Source organism: Punica granatum, chromosome 8 (assembly GCF_007655135.1).
Source record: "Punica granatum isolate Tunisia-2019 chromosome 8, ASM765513v2, whole genome shotgun sequence".
NCBI classification, from domain to species: domain Eukaryota; kingdom Viridiplantae; phylum Streptophyta; class Magnoliopsida; order Myrtales; family Lythraceae; genus Punica; species Punica granatum.
The window spans coordinates 11,631,031-11,652,858 of NC_045134.1; the positions used below are offsets into that span (position 1 = coordinate 11,631,031).

The following is a 21,828-nucleotide window of genomic DNA, read 5'->3' on the forward strand; positions in this document are numbered from 1 at the left end:
AAACAAATATTTATATAGAAGAAATTATATATCTTATGGCATCGATTTACATAAAATAATTGATTCAGAATTTGACAAAATATCCTTCTCTTAAATAACTTCGCAAAAAAAGGAGAAATTTTTTTTATTTTGATTTAAGTTCTTTTCTTTCTAAGAGGTGGAATAGAATAACCCGGTTGTCCTTTACAATCAAAAAAGGGGGGAGGTTTTTAAAAAATAAGAAAAATCTTTCGATTTTGAACTTACAAATATTGGCAAAATAGATAAAAGGATACTTTATAAGAGATTAATTTAGAATATGCTCTTCTAATATTGTAATTGAATTTGATATTATACATTAAAAACACTTAGGTTGTCCATAAGTTCGAAATATAAATTTATATCTAGACAATAAGAAAATCAGAATAATCTGTAGTTTACCTTTATAGAGGATGGTCTCAACCTAAATTGAAACACGAAAAAACAATCTATACTTACGTGTGCGTATGAATAGTATATGACATCCATGATTTTTAGAGAAAAAAGTAGGAAAAGCACATTAACATTGATGATGAGAATCCTCATCATGTGATCTTTATCTCATATTATGGGAATCTCCATTTCATAGATGGCTACCATCAGTAGATTTGGAGAGAATTCTTAAGGATGTGAACCATCGTTTAGTTCTTGAGTCATGAATGTCAATACAAATATATATGTGCAAATCAGAGTGGTAGTACTACATATCACCGATATATATGGAAAGATTTCAATAGGATTTTTTTTACCTCTTATTAATTTGCCTTCTTATTTTTTGAGCAGTGATATATGGTAATAATGTAGGTATTAACTTTAGCAATCAATTTTATAATTGATTATGAAATAAAAAGCATGGAACTAAGATTATGTTGGGACTGTTTCTCTCATATATGGAGGATGGTGAGGGCGAGTGTTGAAAGTAATCCCACATGAAAAAGTTGAGAGGAAATCCATAGGTTTATAAGAGATAATGGTCTAGCAACCCATTAGCTTAAGCTTTTGGGTTACGAATGGGCCCGAGTTTGAAGTAAGCCTGTGAATTTTTCCCAACAAGTGGCATCAAAGCCTAGGGTTAGAGAAGTTTGAGTTTTTCGGTGTTTTCGAGATGGAGGAGTCTACAGGATCTATGTTCAAGTTGAATGCAACCAACTACTCTATATGGTAGTCTCGGATGGAGGATCTTCTATTTTGCAGGGACTTGTACGATCCCATTGAAGGGGATTCCGCGAAACCAAAAGATAAGGATGACAAGGCTTGGGAACACACAAATCGGAAGACTATTGGTTTGATTCGGCTGTGGATAGACAATAGTATTTATCATCATGTTGCTCAGGAGACAAATGCGAAAGCGTCGTGGGATAAATTGACAAATCTCTACGCGAGGAAGACTTCGCAAAATAAGGCCTTTCTCGTGAAAAAGCTTGTTCATCTTTGTTACCGGGATGGAGGTGATATGGTTGTGCACATGAGTGCTTTCAGGATATCATTAACTAGTTGACGAACTTGGAGATAATACTACTCGATGAGTTGCAGACTTGTCTATTTTTAGGGACTCTACCGGATAACTGGGACACACTTGTGGTTGCATTGAGCAATTCTGCACCAGATGGGAAGCTATCGTTAGCCACGGTGACAGACAATTTATTTAATGAGGAGACTAGAAAGAAAAACTCTGGGATTTCCATTCGGTCTGAAGCTTTGGTTACTGAACAACGGGGGAGAAGTCAAAGCAGAAATTCCTCTTCCAAGCATGGTAACTCACATGACAAATTGAGGGGTAAATCAAAGTCGAAGGCGATGAAAGGGGTCACTTGAAATCACTGTGGAAAAGAGGGACACTACAAAAGGGAGTGTAGAGCTTTGAAGAAAAATTAGAATGGCAACGGTGAGAGCAAGAAGGAAGAAGGCACTACAGCAGTGGCATCTGATGGAGAGACCTACATCGTTTATGATGAAGCCTATGTGAATTTCATGTGTCAAGACTCTACCTGGGTTGCAGATACATGTGCCTCGTTTTATGTCACTCCTCATCGGGATTTCTTCTCATCTTACACTATTAGGGACTATGGTTATATGAGAATGAGGAATGGACAGTCATGCAAGATTGTCGGTATTGGTGATGTCTGTCTAGAGACCGAGCTTGGCTATAAGTTGTTTTTGAAGAAGGTGAGGCATATTCCAGAAATTCGCCTTAACCTAATCTCAACGGGTTAACTTGATGATGAAGACTACAGTAAGGAATTTAGCAATGGGAGATGGAAGCTTTCCAAGGGTTCGTTGATTGTGGTACGGGGTCAGAAGACAGACACTCTCTACAGGCTACGTGCCAGACACAACTTCGGTCAGGTTAATGTTGCTGAAGATTATCCTATCGAGCTATGACATAGGAGACTTGGGTATATCAGCGAGAAAAGTATTCAAATTCTTACTAGAAAGCAGTCTTTGCCCATTAAAGGTATGCACTTGAGCACTTGTGATCACTGTTTAGCTGGTAAGCAGATGATAGTTTCTTTTGTTAGAAGTCGTCCCTCTAAATGCGATCATATGCTTGATCTTGTGCATACTGATATTTGTTTCATGTCGGATAGATCTTTTGGTTGTGCTCTTTATTTTGTGACCTTTATAGATGATCACTCCAGGAAGATTTGGGCTTATCCTCTGAGGACTAAAGATCAGGTGACTGAGATTTTCAAGAACTTCCATGTGGCAGTGGAAAGAGAAACGGGCATGAAGTTGAAATGTGTCAGAGCTGATAATGGTGGTGCGTACGTGGGTCAGTTCCGAGAACTATTGCAGAACTCATGGGATCAAACTTAAGAAGACGGTACCGAAGACACCACAACAGAATGGACTTGCAGAGAGGATGAACCGCACAATTGTTGAGAGGGTTCGTTATGTGCTTTCTCAGGCGGAACTGTCTAAGTCTTTTTGGGGCGAGGCAATGAGGACAGTGGTTGATCTTATTAATCTTACACCGTCAGTTGCACTTGATGGAGATGTACCCCAGCAAGTGTGGACCGGCAAAGAAGTATCGTACAAGCATCTTAGAGTCTTCGGATGCAGGGCATCTGATCACGTTCTTCGAGATGAAAGATCAAAGCTCGATACTAAGGCAAAACAATGCATCTTCTTAGGTTATGCACATGAAGAGTTCGGGTACAGGCTTTGGGACCTCGATAGTAGGAAGATCATCAAGAGCAGAGATGTTGTGTTTTTTGAGGACCAGACAATCGAGGATTTGTAGAAGTTAGATAAGGCCAGAGTAAGCAGAGATGTTGTGTTCTTCCTCCCCTACTAGTGTAATCGAGATAAGAACCAATCAAATCAACCAACAAAGCAGTAAAGAAAAGAACACCAAGAATTTTACGTGGAAAACTCCGATGTGAGGAAAAAACCACGGGATCAATCCCGAATCAACGATCCACTATCAATGAAAGTTATACAATATCTTTCATAAAGGGTAAACCTTTGGATCACCAAACTCAAGAGACACATTCTCTTGGATCACTAAAACTTCAAATTCGTCACCCACACGGGGTGGTTTACAAAGTCAGTTGAAACAGCACCTACAGAGCTCAAATAGGAATTCTGACCGTTCAGAACTTAGCCCCACGTGTCGTGAAGCTGCTACCAAAATTTCGTCTCAATCGGAGTTCGTTTGACTTCCCGATCGAGGTTTGATCTCCAGCTGCGCGCTGGAAAAACAGCTCTGCTGCTCTTTGTATTTTGCTGTTCTGTACTGCTAATATGATTTTCAGTCACTGTGCTGCAAAATAAACCCTAACAAAAGTGGGTCTTTGGGCCTATTAAAGCTCGATAAAAACCAACACAATTTGAACCCATCCAAATTGGAGGGATACCCAACAGATTAAATTGTACTTTATGAAATTCGAAGTTTTTTAAGTCAATTTTAATTAAAATCAAATATATATTAAATTGAACTTTCAGATATCCATTCATGTATATCACACTCGATCGATATATTAAGATACGTCGAGAATTTGTTCAATTGTGCAAATTTCTTATTCTTGAATCATATTAAGGGCAAGCTGAAAATTGATGCACATAAATTGTAGTTTGATGAACAAATTTCTCTTCGAATTCCCTCTAAACTTCTTTTCAATTTGTGTATAATACATGCGTTATTTTAAATGGTCTTTAATGATATATTTTATTTATTTTTAGTAGTAATTTTTGTTTGAAAGAATTTATTTATCATATTGAAATTTAATATACTTACTAATTAATCTATATATTCTACTTATCTTGTAAAATTATTAAATTCATAATTAATTGTGTATATATTGAAATATATAATTATATTTATATGAATGTAGTAGTAGTTTTTGTTTAAAAGAATTTATTTATCACACTGAAAATTATTCATGTAAAATATGCTTATAATAAATAAGTATGCAGATACTTATAATTCTACTTGTTGGGTAGAATTTACAAATTATAATTAATTGTATACATATCAAAATATATATAATTTTGTTTATATGAATTAATATATAAATATTTAGATTAATTTAACCCTCAATTTTATTTAGACATTTAGATTTGTGACCCTATATAATCTTTACATTTGATTTTCTAACCTATTTATCGCATGTGATACAACTTTATATATATATATATATATATATATATATATAGAGTTGTAACTTATTGGTATTCAATATACAATAGTGTAATTCTACCGATTCAAATGTTAAATTCGATTAGGACAATTTTTTTATTCAATTAAGTTTATACATACATATTCATATAAAAAAAATTGGTATTCATTGTACGACGCTGGAATTCTATGAATTCGAATGTCAAATTTGATTAAAATAATTTGTTTTACATTTAATTAAGTTTATACATATATAATCGTATAAAAGTTTATATTCATAGTACACTGCTTCAATTCTTCCAATTCGAATGTTAAATTCGATTAAAATAATTTTTTCTTGCCTAATTAAGCTGATATAGATGAAATTATTAGCACAAATTACAATGTACAGGCATGAAATTCCATCGATTAGAATGTTAAATTCAATTAAAATAATTTATTCAGTTTAAATTTTTCTATTACAATAATTTTTTTGTTTAATTTAGTTAAAATTTGTATATATATGTAACACATGGAAACACGTGATTCGTTGAACCCACATGGAAACTTGCACACAGGGCGAAGCTTGGCAACACATGGTGGAAGCTTAAGATGCCAACGATTACACGCGATCGAATCTGGTTAACTGTTCAAGCAAAATTTTTTTTCGATTAAATAGTTTTTTATTCAATTAAAGCAATTGTTTTGGCACTGTATACAACGTTGCAATTCTGCCAAATCGAATTAGATATAGATTCGATCAGTCTTACATGAATTTCAATGTATAGTGCAATTCTGCCAATTCAAAGAATGCACTATGTAGATTGATTTTTTTTCCCGGTAGGCTACATAGATAAATTTTTCCTTCTGGTTGCAATAAATAAATAAATCTTGACCAAATTATAGTGGCGAACTCATACTTCAATCATAGCATATGATCTTATATGACATGAAACATATAGAAAGCCCTCAGATTTGATACCGGATCTATTTAATCGTAAACTTCGTATCATCCATCCCATTGTGCACCCTGAAGTTTTGAGTTTTCATTTTGCACCATGACCCTCTTTTTAGCGGAGACGTGTTAAATTTACCGCGCGTAAAGCTTTGGTTGGTGCCCAGTGATAACAACCTGAATTTGATAGGCATCTTGAGTTTGACTCTTCAAAGTTCTATGTACATGGTTGATCAAGACTATAAAATATCCACGCTCGACATGGTAAGCAAACACTTAACGCACATCACTATCACCTTCATGCTGGTGATTGCACCCAGTCAGAAGTACTTAAGTTGACTAGAGTTACTGGGACCGGAGATCGTGGACGTTCGGTAATCCACATCACATATGGTGTATGTATCGAAATCCTTACAAAAAACTGGGTGCTTGTTATTTTTATTACAGGTCGTTTCATATATTGCTATTCTACGTCATTGGTAAACTTTATATCGACGTGGTTTGGGAGCGTTGTTAGTTCTTACCAATGCTTTTGGATTTATATTTAGATGCAAAGTTGAATGTTAAAACTCAAATTTCATGGTGCATAGCGGAATGATCTATACATTAAGCTAAATGAGAGTTTCAAAGGGGAACTATCTTTAACCAAGTGTCATTTAAAAATAATTTCTAATAAAATATAAAAATTCAAACTCTTTTATTTCTTCATCACGATTGAACAATAGAGGGTTAGATGGGTATGATATATACAATAAAATATAGATTAGGTTATGGGGCCTTTGAGAAGGACATGTCCTTATTCTTTACATATTTATATTGTTTTTGTGTCAATAAATTTATTATATTCTCAATAATACAAATACTAGAATATCTTTTAAGAATTTTAGTGCATTTTCCGTTAAAATTGAGATTTCCAAAAAATCATATATTATCATTTTAAAGATCATATATTTCTTATAAAAATATATAAATTAATTTTCCTAATTTATCTAGATTGTTCTTTATTTTTAATTTTCTAAACTTCACAATCTTCCATCTTTCATAAGATGCCATTATATAGAATTATCATAAATTTATTATATACATATTTGCTAAATCAAATGCGTGAACGAGGAGGGTATATATTCTTTTTTTCTGATAATACGAGTCTATATTCTCATTAATTACTTATTTTTTAGAAAATAGCTATATATGATTAAAATTTGATGTAATTTTTTACCATAAAATATGAATACAAACAAATAAAGAAAATTATTGCTTCAAGATTTTGGACTTATGCATCGCCCGAGTGAGTTAATATAGTATATATTAAGTTCTGGTTGCAAAATAGAACAAAGGTCAAATTTCAGTATGCAAAATCATTTCTAATGCGTTTGGTTTCAGAGTTAAAGTAACTGTGATTTTGATTGTGGAAAATGACAAATGAGATAAAATTATAAATTTGACTTGGGAAATGTGTGTTTTTATTGTGTAGTGTGTTGAGTTAAAGTTAAAGTTAAAATTTTTGACTTTGGAAATGTGTGTTTTTGTTGCGTTGAGTTAAAGTTAAAGTTAAAATTTTGAAATTTTAACTTTGAATTCAAACGGAGACAAATTTCAGTACCATATATTATAATATTTTCTTAACAGTACCATATATAAAAATAAAGAGTTAACAAAAGTACGAATTTAAATAGAGTCCTCTGGTGCAATAGATAATTTTCTTTAAAAATTCGCAACAATCTGTCGTTTTCTGCCACTGGGAGACCAAATGTAAATATTTATTACTAATAGTATCGAATATTATATCATATTATATTATATTGTATTGTATGGTGCAACTTGCTCTTATTAGGGTTTTTATTTTGGAAATCCTAAATTGCTTTTGGAAAATTCTAACCTGACCTTAGTAATATGATATAGGATCATCACAGTCATTCACACACGGAACCCACGCAGGTTCATGAGTAGTGAACGGTTCAGATTTTGGTATCACATAATCTAAGGTCATTTTAGTAGTTCCGATCACTTTTATATATCTTGAAAAATTGAGTGAAAAAGTTCACGAATGGTTAAAAAAAGAATCTTTTTATTAGCAAAAATAATGTAGCATACTAACGCACATAATCTTAATAACTAAGAAATTTTATATTTGATATTTAATGGGACTACTCATGTTACTTTAATAGTTATAATAATTTCTATTTGTTGTAATCGAAAATAAGAACCTTTTATTTTTTCAAAGGAATTCGTCCAAATTGTCGTCCGGTTCACATCAGCAAACATCAAACAAACAACCGAAACAAGAAAAGAATATCGAACAAGAAGATATTAAATAATTCTTATCAGGATAAAGTGGTTAAAAAAACAACAAAATACTTCTCGTCCGAATATCAAACATTCCAGCACTTACTAATCAATATATCGTTTTCTATGACACTATTAATCATTCTTCGTGGCACCTTGGTTAATTAGGCGTGGATCACCATGTGTAATTAGGCGAAAATCTGCTTTTTTTCAGGGGCAATAATAATCATCATCATCATTCATGTTGATATTACATATATATATATATGTATATAAAATTAAAGAATTCTTCTGAGTTCAAAAAATACTTATCATTTAACGCGTGTGCATTTAATGTTTTTATTCCATATGATTGTATTGTTAATATATGAATTTTATAATATGACGAAACAAAGAAAATAAATAATCTCCTTAAAAATATTTAATAAATAAATACATTATACAAATTTTAAAAGAAAATTATTATGAAAATTTGAAAAAATTCTACATATATTAATGAAGAGACTCGAAATACAGTCAACCACGAGCTATTCATTCAAAATGGTTATGTGAAACACTCATCACTCGAAAAGGAAAATTCCAATTCGAATTAATGTATGTAAATTGAAAGATTACAACCTGGGAGAATTATTAATGTCACATCGGATCTTGACAATCCTAATAGATAGTGAGCAAAGAACCTCAGAATCCTGTCGTCTACTTGTTACTTCTAAAATCAACAATCAACAATCAAAAGTAAGGATGGTGTTTTTCTTATTAAAAGTTCCCAAGGCGCCGAAAATTTTTTTTGCCCGACAATCATTTTATCGAGGTACAGCCGGCAATGAATCATACAACATGCCCAATTTGACAACAATACAATCTCACAACATTATCTGCAGGTGTCCTTGACACAGATGTAATGGCATCAATTAAACTCTGCAACCTCTACAAGAGAAACCCAAAGTATATCCAGTTACTATACCCGAAGCCCCCAGCAAACTCGGGACACGAAAACTCCCAGAGAACGCCAAATTTCTTCCCCATGCCTGATTTCTACACAGAGAACATGGAGCAATCAAGTTCCGAAGTTCAACTAGACCCTCTCAGACGATGCTAGGAGGATCCCCCACCCAGTTACAGACAGCTCGAGGCCATCTTGTCCTTACACAGTCCACCACAGGTGCATGCTGAGGTGGTTCGGGTTTGGTCATGTCTGTGTCCTTAGAATCCTGTTCGTTCCCGACCGAACTTGAAGTGCTTGACATGTCAGCCATGAACTCCTCCGGGGTCCAGCGTGGTGGAACTGAGACCTTCAGTTTTGTGAGCCTCGGCCTCTGTACAGGGGGAGTCTCACTTCCTCCTGCAGCCAACTGCCCATTTAAGTCTGACTTTGCTATTCCATTAAAATGGTAAAGGTCAAAAACCTTCTTGCCCATCAGCCCCGATGAGTCCTTCAACCCTCCCAAGCTTCTGTCTAGATCGAGAATGACCTGCCAAAACTCACTCCACACAATAAACCCGCTGCCGCAGAGATTATCAACTCTTTCTTGAGGAAGCCTTATATTAGCGACCCTCAGAACTTGGTGGAAACCTTCCACGCTAATAAAGCCCCCACCTCCACTCTGATCTTGGGCATCGAAGGCTCTTCGGATCTGTGATTCCCTCTCCTCAAGTTCGTTCTCCTCTTGGACGCTCGTATTGAGGGCAAACAAGACGGTATAGTGAGACTCACTCCCAACAACCCAAATCGGCCATCTTGGGCACTTTAGATTCTGCCCAACCTTACAGAAATTAAGTGACTCTAAGAGTGTCAAAAATCCGACTTCTACGTTAGAAGATACGCCTTTTAAGAACATGCCGCCCCCAAGATCCATCCTTCCATCAAAAACATTGGCCACAGCCTCCCCACAAAGCAACAAATTTACAATTTCCTGTTCCAATGAATATATGGCACACTTGTATCATGGCAGTTCTTGTTTTCAGGGTAAAGCATCAGAACCATAGCTATCGAAATCGATCCAAAAGTCAATCAGGTCATAATATTACTTCAAGTTTTTGACTCACTAGTTGTTCAACAGAAAAAACCAGGATTCAGGTATAAAAATTATCCAACACATGAACCGAGGAAAAGGTGTTGGCTCAAAGCAACAACTAGGTGGTTCACCACGAATACCAGTATAACCTGTTGCCACTAACCAGCAAGAAACAGCTAGTGGTTCAGGTGCAGATCTAGTTTTCCAGAGAACCAAAATAACCAGAACCCCACTCCTTATCAGACTGATTAGCTCTTGTTTTCCAAAACAATGATCTCAACCATCAAATACAGATAATGACCCAGAAGTAAATGTTTCATTCACATCATATAATCCATACCTGAGAAGCATGCCCAAATGGAGCGGTAACTAGAGGCAAGGTCGGATCATCTCTGTCGGCTTGTACTGCATCCTGTAAGAGTAAGTTACTAATTAAATTAATTCTTTAAAGTATGATCATCATAACTCCCTTACGCTAAAGCAAAGGTCCCCTTCTGGTATATTAAATTATGATGATTGCTGATGGTTTCACATTCTTTGACACTTCACCAATACGAGTGAAAATATTTAAAATGGCAGGAAACTATCTTCATCAATATCACCTACTCGATTCACATTAGTGGGAGGAAACCAGACAGAATATATCATGCGGCTATTCATGAAATGACTAAGAACAAATCTGTATAGTTTCTTCAGAAATTCAAACCAGAAGATCAGCACTTGAACCTTTTAGTGGAGAAACATACCAGTCCTCGAGAGAGCAGTGCAGAAATAAGAAAAAGAATCGCCCCCATACGACTTCGAAATATAGGAAGTGTTGCTTGGAGCCTTTGGTAAACAGCTGCTTGTGCATTATAGGTCTCAACTCTTAAAATTTTCTGTAAATCAGAAGCCGACTCTATTGAGAGACCTTCAAGAGCTCTTGCAACTGTCTGATAACATAATTAATACAATACTAAATTAGCCAATCTATATAAGCAAAACTTATTATAAAAATAATAAAATTCTGTAAAGGAAGAGTGCTTTTTCCTTTTGGGAAGGGAGGGGAGGGGGAGGGTGAAGGCTTGGCATATTGAACTCATTCTTCCCCTACCTCATCATCCATGCCGTCAACCTCATCAATATCGTGGCCCAAGACATTTAAAGTTACAATGATAACTCTTTTTCCACTTCCACAAGTAAATAATATCTCACCCATACTTCTGATCAACGCCCTGAAATAAGACAAAATCTATAAACGAACAATGAATTCCACAAGTCAACCAAATGAATTCACAAACCAGTTATAATTCATAGACAAAATGCTGAGACCATGATATATGTAAGTGTTAGAATGATTTTCCATGACATCATTATAAAGCAAACAGACCATCAACTACTTCACGACCAAGCTTGCTAGCTAAAGCTTGTTTTACGAAATTGGCTTGGAATAAAAGATTCGTCACCTTATTTTTATTTCCTCGGAGAGAGAGGAAAAATTATCTGAACCCTGAAACTGTCTTTTAGAAGATCCCCTTGGACCAAAAATCTGCATCATGCCTGGCACAGCTTTATTAAGTTCATCTGGGAAAAAAATAAGGTATTTGAGAACAAATGCCTGCAGGGAGAAACCAAAATTAGAATAAGCAACGTAAGCAAGACCTCTGAATCATCTACTAACATATAGTTTACGACACTTTCAGTCACACTAACACGCAAGACCTCTGAATCAGATTAATCATCCCTGACTACCAACATATAGTTTACAACAATTTCAGTCACACTTAATACAGAAAGTTTATGAATCAGCATAATCATTAATCAAATTGCATAAGGAAAGGAATTCCTTATCCAGCAATTAAGGGAAGGTCAAACATATATCATACAAAAGAAAATCCACCCACTGACTAGACCAATGTTCAGTCATCACATATCATCAAAAAAATTCTTTGCTCATAATCAAAAGAATGCAGCAGGTTACAAGGAAAAAAACAATTAAATTGCAAAATAACTCTTATATTTAACTAGTAAAATTATGTGCAAGGAAAAACGCTTGGAGACACAAAGAACCGGTTTTACGCTTTGAAGCAATTTACATGAGCTACATTGAGAAATCAGAACATTACTTGCACAGCTGCCAAGACGCCACAGGGCCCGCCTTCATGCTGCACTAGACCCATGGATGTTTCTGGATCAAGGCTAAACCTACAGAGAAAATTTGAGCAGCTTAGCCACGCAGGCTACAAGCACTTAAACAAACACACAAAATTGTTCTACCAAAAACAAAAATTACTGCATAAACACATTCATTAACTAAATTGTGAAGAATCCTGGACAGGCATTTGATGATCAATAGAAGTAAGACACTACTTAAACCAACTATTTTTACAAAATTTCCAAAAGAAGTTCCCAACTCTTTTTTATATTGATAAGCTTTTATCCGGTCTTACCAATTAAAAAACAATGCCTTCCTTTGTATTGATTGATCCCTCAATTAACTGGTCAACAAATAATTATCTCCCAACAGAATCTGCCAAATTAAGTTATTGAAAAATCTGGATGGTCACTCAGACTTATTATAAGGGGAAACCTGATGTGCAAATTTTTTTGGAGCACATACATCATTATTGAGTTGATTGAAGGTTTCCTTCTATCTCGCTTCAAGATCCATCAAGGTTTTGCTCCCAAGAGTTAGACTCTATGTTTTCTCTAATTGTTAGAGCACATTATTGCATTTACAAAAGAAAGTGCCAGTGCTAATTCACAAAAGACGGGCAGAAATATTTTCATTGCATAAGCAAAACATGTCCAGACCCCAACTGCATTTCTACCCGTGCTTCATTCACAGTGACAAATCTAAGCATCAAATACATGCATATGTTTTGTTGAACAAGCAGCAAACTTCTGCAGCATAACTTTGATAAAGAAGTGGGGTAGAAGCTACTATCATTATCATATCAAGAGCAGATGCCCAGCATAACGATGACACTGTCAGCAGACAGATTCATCAACCATTTCTCAAAAATAAGAGAAACTATGCTGATCTTTTAGACCATCTAAGTTTGATCGAATAGAACTTTCTTTTATGGTTAAGGTACATTTCAATTATAGGTACTCACTATGCAATGCTCCATAACTCATACAGAGATTCCAGCCTTATGCATGATGACAATATTAAATCTCATATTGTATTATGAAGCTTTCCCTCAAGACAATGAAATGTTCATGCTGATCATTTGACCATAAATTTTCATCCTCCTTTTCCTCATAGACTTCCCCTTTCCAGTGTTCATAAGACCCATGCTGTCAATCCTTAATTTCCATCCCGATTCGTGGCCCTTCATGATTACGCTTCACATTTTTCAGGTGAACATTTTTATTTGGGTCAAAGATTCATAATGATTTGGGAGATTAACATTGAGGATATGATAAAGGATTGAAGTACTTTGTCTGTCCCTAATATTTATCCTTAACTCTTTATGATCTGGGGGAATATGAAGTGCATCAGCAGAGGATACGAATCTTCTATTGCCGAAGAATTCTATAGGAGCAGGGGGGAGAGGGAGGAAAATGAAGAGAAACAAAGGGAGAAGAAGCATGTCGGCCTCGGTAGCTTGTAAGAAAATTTTCCAAGGTATTGGATTGGAAAATCAAAAAGAAAATGGGTGACTTTAAAACATGTGTTTATACCTGCCTAAAATGGAGAATACATTTTAAGGAAACATAGAATTTTCTAATTCCCCAAAAGCGAAGGGATTGCCGATTTGGCATTATTCTCCCTCATTTGGAAAAGGTTTTATGTGCTTGTGTTATAAATCTGCAAATAAATAAGTAATCTAAAGATTTTCATCGAGTTACTCTTACTGATGGTTTTATTATCTTGGACCACGAAGACCCTGATCGTGCTTCTGGTTTCCACTCCCATCATCATATTCATGAAAAATCTCCTAGTGCTCAGCCATAAGAACTTGGAGTTTTTCTACAGTATGAGCCTTGTTATTATAGTATCAGTTAATGTTTTATTTGAATTTATTGCTTATATGAACCATAAAAAAGAAAAAGTAATAATACAGGTTGACACGGTAAAAAGTTTTCAGACATTTAGGCCCCGTTTGAATTGTTAAACTAATTTTAGAATCATGATTTTGATTTTAACTCAACACACTACACAACAAAAATACACGTTTCCCAAGTCAAATTTATAATACTATCTCATTTGTCTTTTTCCAAAATCAAAATCAAAATCAAAATCAAAATCATGATTCTAAAATCACACTAACAATTCAAATGCAGCCTTAAGTTCCACTTGAAAGTTAAAAATACTCAATTTTGAATTTGTAAACATGACTTCTCAATTTTCTTCAGAGAAATAAATTCAGAAAATGACAAGTAAAGAGAAAGAGAAATTAAAAAAAAAAAAAAATAACAACCCAATAGATTTCCTCAACCTACTAAAGGTGCAGTTTCTGGAGAGCGAGTGAACTTATAGAAAATATTCTTTCCTCCACTCCACTCCCCGGCCTTTCCTTTCCTCTTCGTTAATGAGAAACATCCAGATAGATGTAAGGTTCAGTCCTTCGTATTCCGCTTTCAAATTCTAAACAAATACAAAACTTTTTCCTAAATTCACTTATGGATGGTGGATTTCAGCAACCAATTCATTTCACCCCAAAATTTTTACGAATACTATCTAAGTGAAGCAAGGCAATGCAATTTCTATGATAACAGTTGAAATCACCAACTCAGTCACAAAACACGGCACAAAAGATAAACTAAAATAACATAAATTTAAATTAATTACCTGATACCCTGATTACTCCATTGAGCAAGGATGCCCTTTGAAACATCATGCCCAAAAACCATTGAGAATAACTCATATGCTTCCTCGCTTGATAATTCCCTCTCCATTCCCTTCTCTGTCTTCACAAACCCTGTACTTTTGTCATCCTTAGGAGCCTGTGGAGCAGATGAAGCTGCAGCTGGTGGAGCAGCAAGGGCAGAAGCAGGGGGAGGGGGAGCGGCTGCACCAGTAGCACTCTGTAAGGCCAGCATCCGCTTCTCAGCAGCAGCAGCCATGAGTTCCCGCTGCATCCGGCGGCTCTCCTCTGGCGAGGGCGCCGAAGCTCCCGCTTCGTCCCTCGGCCTACTTCGCTTGGGCTCTGGTGGAGAGTGCTGCATGCTCATACGCAGCGCCATCTGGAGATCCTCCTCTTCCTGATCCACCATTGAAGTCGGACTACAAAATGAAGGATGCAAACCAATTATGGTACTAATAAAGGAGCTCCTGGAGGATTCCCGAATCTAAAATCATTAATGAGAATCTCCATAGATGGAAGAAAACATTCTGCACATGCGAAGTTGAATTCGAACGCAAGGAACTAATTGGATTCAAGACCCTAGAGACATTCATATCAAACCCAATTCATATTGCTGCTAATTCAAACCAAATTCCTCTGCCCCGATAAGCTTCAGCAGGTGATAGAAAGCTTTAGGCATCAATCCTTAGTAGAGCCAATTACAAACCCTAGTGTTCAAATGGCACCATGCCCAAAAGCTAGCCGAAGGAGAAAGCATCTCACTATTGAAAATTACAAAAATTCCCGACGCCAATGCATTTTCCGACCATAAAAAATACATAGCGTCGGCCCACGAAGCAACAAATGTACACTGATAGAAATGCTCTGTTCCAAATTAACCCACTGAGACCGAAGCCTCGAACCGAGGACCCAGATCGCGAAAATGACCAATTGGAACCAGAGAAGCACGAAACCTCGCGAAATGCCTACTTGTTGTCGGAGAAGGGACCTGAAAGATGAAAGGGGGAACGGTGAACAAAGAACTATAGGGTTTGAGGTTTGTTCCCAGTGAAAGCTTCAACCTCTGCTGCAATCAAGGAATCCCCAACGCGCCACGGCCAGCTCGATTGAAGGGGAAAGGGTAAAGGAAGAGATTCAACAGAGGAGTCTACTGAAAGCAATCCCCACCTTCACAAGATCTCCCTCCGTCTCCCCCTCTCTCTCTCTCTCTCTCTTCAACAGTATTGTCTGAAACGCTCTCTCTCTCTAGAACTGTTTCTCCATGAGAGGACGACTCGAAGCTCAGATATGTTATTATTTAATTAATTATTTACTTTTAAAATTATGAAAGCAAAAAAAAAACCCCAATTTTCAAAATATTACCATTTTTTAATTTTTTGGCGTTAATCTCAAACTATGACGTGACCTTTGCCCCCAGTTATGCTGATGGATGAAATGAGAATTCACTGTAATTAAAGCTGCGTTTGGTTTCATAGTGGGATTTTAAAATCAAATTTTGATTTTGAAAAAAAATGGTATAAATGAGACTTATTCTTTGACTTTGTATAAATTATTTTGTTTTGTTGTGAAAAAAAGTGGTATAAATGGAGTCCACTATTTGCCTTTATATGAGTTATTTTGTTTTGTAGTTGGTAGAATTAAGTTAGAATTGTGATTCTAAAATAACATTATAAAACCAAACGCAGCCTAAGATATTTACATTACATTCATAAAAAAAATGTAACTAACATATTGCAAGGTATCCGACCACCAGTGCTACGTGCGAAATCTATTTATTAATAAATCTAGTTGAAAAATGCTAATTATTATGCGATCAGATAAAATATTAATTGAAATTGATCTCCGAATAACAACTTTATATGTAAAATATGGAAATTGATCAGTACGTATATAGAATTTTCAAGTAATTGTTGATAGTCATGCAAGATAAGTGTTCATGCATGCAGGCGTTTTATATGGTTTTTTGGATTTTAACACCATATATATATATATATCATGATTTGACGTTTTTGGCAAATATATCTTATGGTTTAAAAGGTACGTAAAAAGGCCTATGATTTACATTATATTCCATATCTACGACGTTAAATTTTCCGTCAATATTGATAGAGTTGCTGACGTAGCTACGCTTTATGTGCAACAGCGCTTACGTGGAAATATTGGCTTCATTTGGTTTCGGAGTAAAATCATATTCCACTCCACTTCACCTCATTCTTCCCATAATTCAAAAACATATGTTGACATGCCATGTCAGTAACTCTATCAATGATTGACGGAAAATTTAACGTAGGGATAAATTTGGAATAAAATGCAAACCATCCTTTTTACCTATTTTTTAACCTACGGGATTGATTTGCGAAAAATGTTAAATCACGAAATATATGGTGTTAAAACCCCTTTTATATATATATATATATATATATATATGAAACAATAATTTCTATACCAAAATTAGATAAAACTAGACACCTATGTGTATTGTGCACAAAATTGATAATCCATTTCTTCTCCATCTTCATGGCTTCATGGGCAAAATAATTTTGGATTATAATTCCTGAAAATATATGTGATAACTCTTTATTAACAATTAACTTAAATATCTAATGCGTATTAATAAGGATAAATAGTTACAAATAATTATTGAATAATGTAACCTTTACTTTTTAACAAAAAAAAACTGAATATTTTATTTGAAATCTAAAATTAATAATTAGAAAATGTTAATATTTTAATAAAAAAATGAATATTTCAAATTGTAAATAATTACAGCAAGAAATAATATAGGAGTATATGAGAATGAATCCTTGTAAAGTATAGGGCAAAAACTAGTAAATAGAAATATTGACCACAAATTATAATAATTTAGATGATACTCGAGTTTTATGCAATAATATTTTATCAATTCTTTTATAACCAAAGGTAGATAATTAGTATGTATGACATAGATAAATAAAAATCAAAGCAAGTAGAAAATATTGCAATATATACTTCCTTTTTCATATAAAAATATATCAATATATAGTTAATATGCCTTAAAGAGAAATCATGTAAGAGTAAAGGTGTATAAAAAATTAAAACAAATAGAAAATGTATGTATAAAATGAATTTTTAAGTTCACTATTTAGAGAATTTTCAATGCACTGAGTTAAAAAAAGTATCTCGTGCCTCGATGAATATTTTAAATATTCGAGAAGATTTTTAATTTTTCCAAAAAACTCACGATTATATATTAATCTACACAATATGAACCTATATCTAAAGTTCATTAAATACAAAATATAAAATATAAAAATTTCATTTAATCAAAATTTGAAAAGTTCAATACACAAATCTCCTCATCAATAGGGGCACACTTATGAGAAACGCCAGGACTCCCCTTTTTTAGAGCCTCAGCTCTTTATTTATTAGCTTTTGAACTACTTGAAAGATTAAATTCACGAGAAGAGATTCGTATATTTGTTTTATGCCTAAAAGAATACTTTGTATTCTTCCTGCCACCGTCGGCCTTCCTCTCTCCCAAAATTTCAGACCAACCGTGGGACTTCCTCTCTCCCCCAAAATTTCAGACCATTTTCCCATCAGATCACTTCTATTCTATTATATTATAAACGTGGTTATGCCATGTAAGTCAAATCATAAAACCCCCAACTAAATATTAATGGATCTTTTATTTTTAGTTAGATGAATTTTTACCATATAAAATTTGTACTACATTCGATGAATTTTTTATATTTTTCATATATTTGTATGTAATTATATATAATTATGAGTTTTTTCTTGAAAAATGAAAAGTTATTTTGATAATTTACTGAGACTCCTCGAGATACAATATTTTTTTTTTCAAGTTCAACGCACTAAGTATCTTATAAATTATATGACATAAAAATTCATTTTCGTTTTAATTTTCATACTCCTTTAAGTCATAGATATCACTATACACATTGCAGATTGAATTTTCTCTCTCTATATATATGTTATTTGTATTTTATAAGAATAGAGTAAGTATTTGTTTGTTGTCATCATTAACTTTCTAAATCTCACTCGCAATTTATATTGCTTTATCTACTTAGTACATACAATTTTTCTATTTATATCTATTTGTGGTATATGTGTTGATTTTTTGCATTCTATTATACAAATATTAATAAAAAATTACCATGCAAATGTGCAGGGATCAACTAGTTAAGAATTAAATTCTCCGAGCAGTCTAAAAGACGATAAATCACAAGCTAAGGGTTTTAAAATAACTACCTCGCGAGCTACTGGGGATTTCTTACCAAGAGCATGAGAGTTATCATATGAAGCTCTTACATTTCGGACTTCGAATTTTATATATTATATATTGATGAGCTTAGCTAATGCCAGTAAAGGAAAATAGAAAAATACAATTTCATTTAAATATAAAATAAAATTGAGTTAAAATGTAATTAATATCTCCTAGTAAATGCAATAACTATTCTAAAATTATAACTAATGCATATAGTCAAATAATAATATCGGATTAAAATATAATTTCTACCAAAAATAATTAATTAGTCACGTATATTGTAAAAAAAATAAATTATCATAAGAAGTTGATACTATCAACTTAAGATAATACAAAGAGATTATAATTAAATATTTGCAAATTAGGTTAGCACAAAAGATAATTTTTCAAAAACTTGTGTCAGATAAATTTGTATAAGTAACTTTTATATTGAACATTTGTCACGAATTTGTCTGATAAGTTGGTACATAAATATATGATGTATACTAATTAACTATTAGTAGCAAAAAGTTATTGAACCATCTGAAAATTAGTTTGTTTTCATCAAATTCTCGAAAATTAACAATTTGAGATTTTTATAGTACTTAATAACAATTTTTATTTAGAAAAGGATAAATCATATAAATCTAAGGAAACAAATTGTAACAATATAAGGGATAAAATTATTGTGTATGATTCTCTTAAAATTTTATCACAATTCACTAATTTATGAACTAAAACGCATGTAAAAATATATATATTTATTCTAGCCGCTAATTTTTTTGAACTTATAATCATCAAAAGATAAATATTAACATTTGAAATAAGGACATCAACAAAATATTCTTTCTCAAGCAGAACAAGAAAAAGCAAAGTAAATATATAAATTGAATATCTGTGATAAATTATTAGTATTTAATGATTAAATATATGTCCGTATGAAATAAATATTGAAAAGATAATTTGTTGCAATTTAATATTTGAGAAATTTTATTAATTTTTTCTGAGTTTGAACTTAGGAAAAATTATCTCTAAAATGCATGAATAATCAGTATAAAAAGGATAATAGATGTGTGACAATGTATGGGACAGAACTCTAATATATATATACTAGTGTTCGACCCCGCACTTCGCGGCATAAAATGATTTCGTTTATTATATAGGATATTACAGTTCAGTAATCACAAAAAAATAATTAGGCCATGATATATAATTTTTAGTTTATATATTACTAATTAAGCCTAAAGCAACAGTAAAAAAACAAGCGTAAAATAAAAATTAACAAAGTTTACAAAGCAACTAATATGTTAGGCAATAGGACATTTTTTAGAAAATGTTGTTTGAATTATCGTTTCAAACTTTTTAATTTAGATAAACTATACGTAGTAACAAAAGAAATTGACTATTGAATTAATTTTTAATATCTCATGAGCGTAGTGTTCACACGGTTCGATTTCTAAAATATTAACATAAATAAATTTACTGTTGAAAGCGAAATTCTTTTTGTTGGCCAAGAATGCCATTGTATGGAAAAAAAATTAACTTATTTGAAAAAATTATACCAAAAACTAATTTTAAAATAACTAAATAAATAGGTGTCTTTTTTTGCTGAATAAACAAATAGGTGTCAAAATTGGACTCTATTACCTACTTTTCACTTGAAATATTAAATTGGTAAACCCCCAATCTAATCCCCATTTTTAATAAAAAAATGATGAAGAAAACAAAAAACTTGTAAGAGTAAAGAATAATCTCTACTCTCCTCAAAAATTCCATTTTGGAACTCTACTTTAACCTAATGTATGGATAATTATATATATGTGTGGATGATGCATCGGTTTTTATGAATGTTTCTCTTCCATAATGGCTGAAATTAATTTACAGCTCCATGGATATATCTACCAATGAATTTCCGTGTTCTACAGGTATAGATATGTATGGGGATTATCACTCGATAAAATTTAACTAAAACTTAATCTGATCATGTAATGATTGATCTTCCTAAATAGTGAAAAAATCTTAAATGATCCTATCTCACATTGATGTAGCGAAAAAAATAATAATTATGATAATTATCTAAGTGCTTAGCACCAATTTCCCTACTTCATGCAATTTAATTTGTGTTTCTCAAACTCCAAGGGGTTTGGCCTAATAGTTAAGGAGGAGCTCAAGTATCCATCCGATCCCGGATTCGAAACTCTTTAGAGCCACCAGAGCACCTTTGGCGTGAGTACTCGCTCCATGCGTCGTCAAGATTCACGGAGCTTTGGGAAATTAGGTGGTCGAAGCTGGTAGGATCACCTACGAACTTCTCCTAATTAGTTTATTTAACTTAACAAATTTTATCCATGCAATAGCACGGATGAATGCCTGATAATATCTAATTTTAAAGAAAATTTTAAATGATAAAACTAATAAAATTCTTTCATTATAAATACTCAATGGAGATGGCAAGAAAAATCAACCTAAAATGCTTCTCCCTCCGAAAATGTTCATCCAATTTTGCTTAATAAATGTTCTGATAAATTTGGCCACAAAAAATTCTGAAAGTTCTTCTCATTCCGGGGGAATTTCAGCTAAGTAATTTCACACAAAATAGCTACTCTGGAAAGCAACCAATACATTCTTAGAGATAAACTCCTTTAGCTTAATTTTTAATGAATTTCTAAGCGATAATAATTATCTATGAAATACGAAAATTATCAGTAACATAAGTAAAGGATCATATATAAATGATCGACCATCAGAGAAGAGAGGTTTGATAAGTCTATGCTCCTTGACCACGAAAATATTGAGTGCAAAAGCCTCGGTCAAGTTCTCGATCGCCTCTCCTTTGCAGTTATCAATTATACAGAAAGATAACAAAAATATCTATAACGAAGATTTTCTCATAAGAATAAATATGAATATCT

The 21,828-nt window shown here is 33.4% G+C and overlaps 1 protein-coding gene across 8 annotated transcripts; it reads right to left on the minus strand.

The window, feature by feature from the left end:
* Positions 1-8,588: 8,588 nt before the first annotated feature.
* LOC116187925 (ubiquitin carboxyl-terminal hydrolase MINDY-3) lies at positions 8,589-15,951 on the minus strand. Of its 8 annotated transcripts, none has more exons than XM_031516958.1 (9): positions 15,732-15,943; positions 15,640-15,658; positions 14,655-15,089; positions 11,980-12,058; positions 11,320-11,471; positions 10,968-11,088; positions 10,621-10,806; positions 10,215-10,286; positions 8,945-9,772 (listed from the first exon to the last, which is right to left on the minus strand). In XM_031516958.1, the coding sequence occupies exons 3-9, from the start codon at positions 15,077-15,079 to the stop codon at positions 8,945-8,947; spliced, it is 1,863 nt and encodes a 620-aa protein (XP_031372818.1). In that variant the 5' UTR covers positions 15,080-15,089; positions 15,640-15,658; positions 15,732-15,943. The 8 variants fall into 8 exon arrangements, with proteins under 8 accessions (XP_031372820.1, XP_031372815.1, XP_031372818.1 ...); XM_031516957.1 differs by having other exon boundaries at positions 15,624-15,658; positions 15,732-15,942; XM_031516960.1 differs by having other exon boundaries at positions 8,589-9,772; positions 10,621-10,752; positions 15,640-15,943.
* Positions 15,952-21,828: the final 5,877 nt, after the last annotated feature.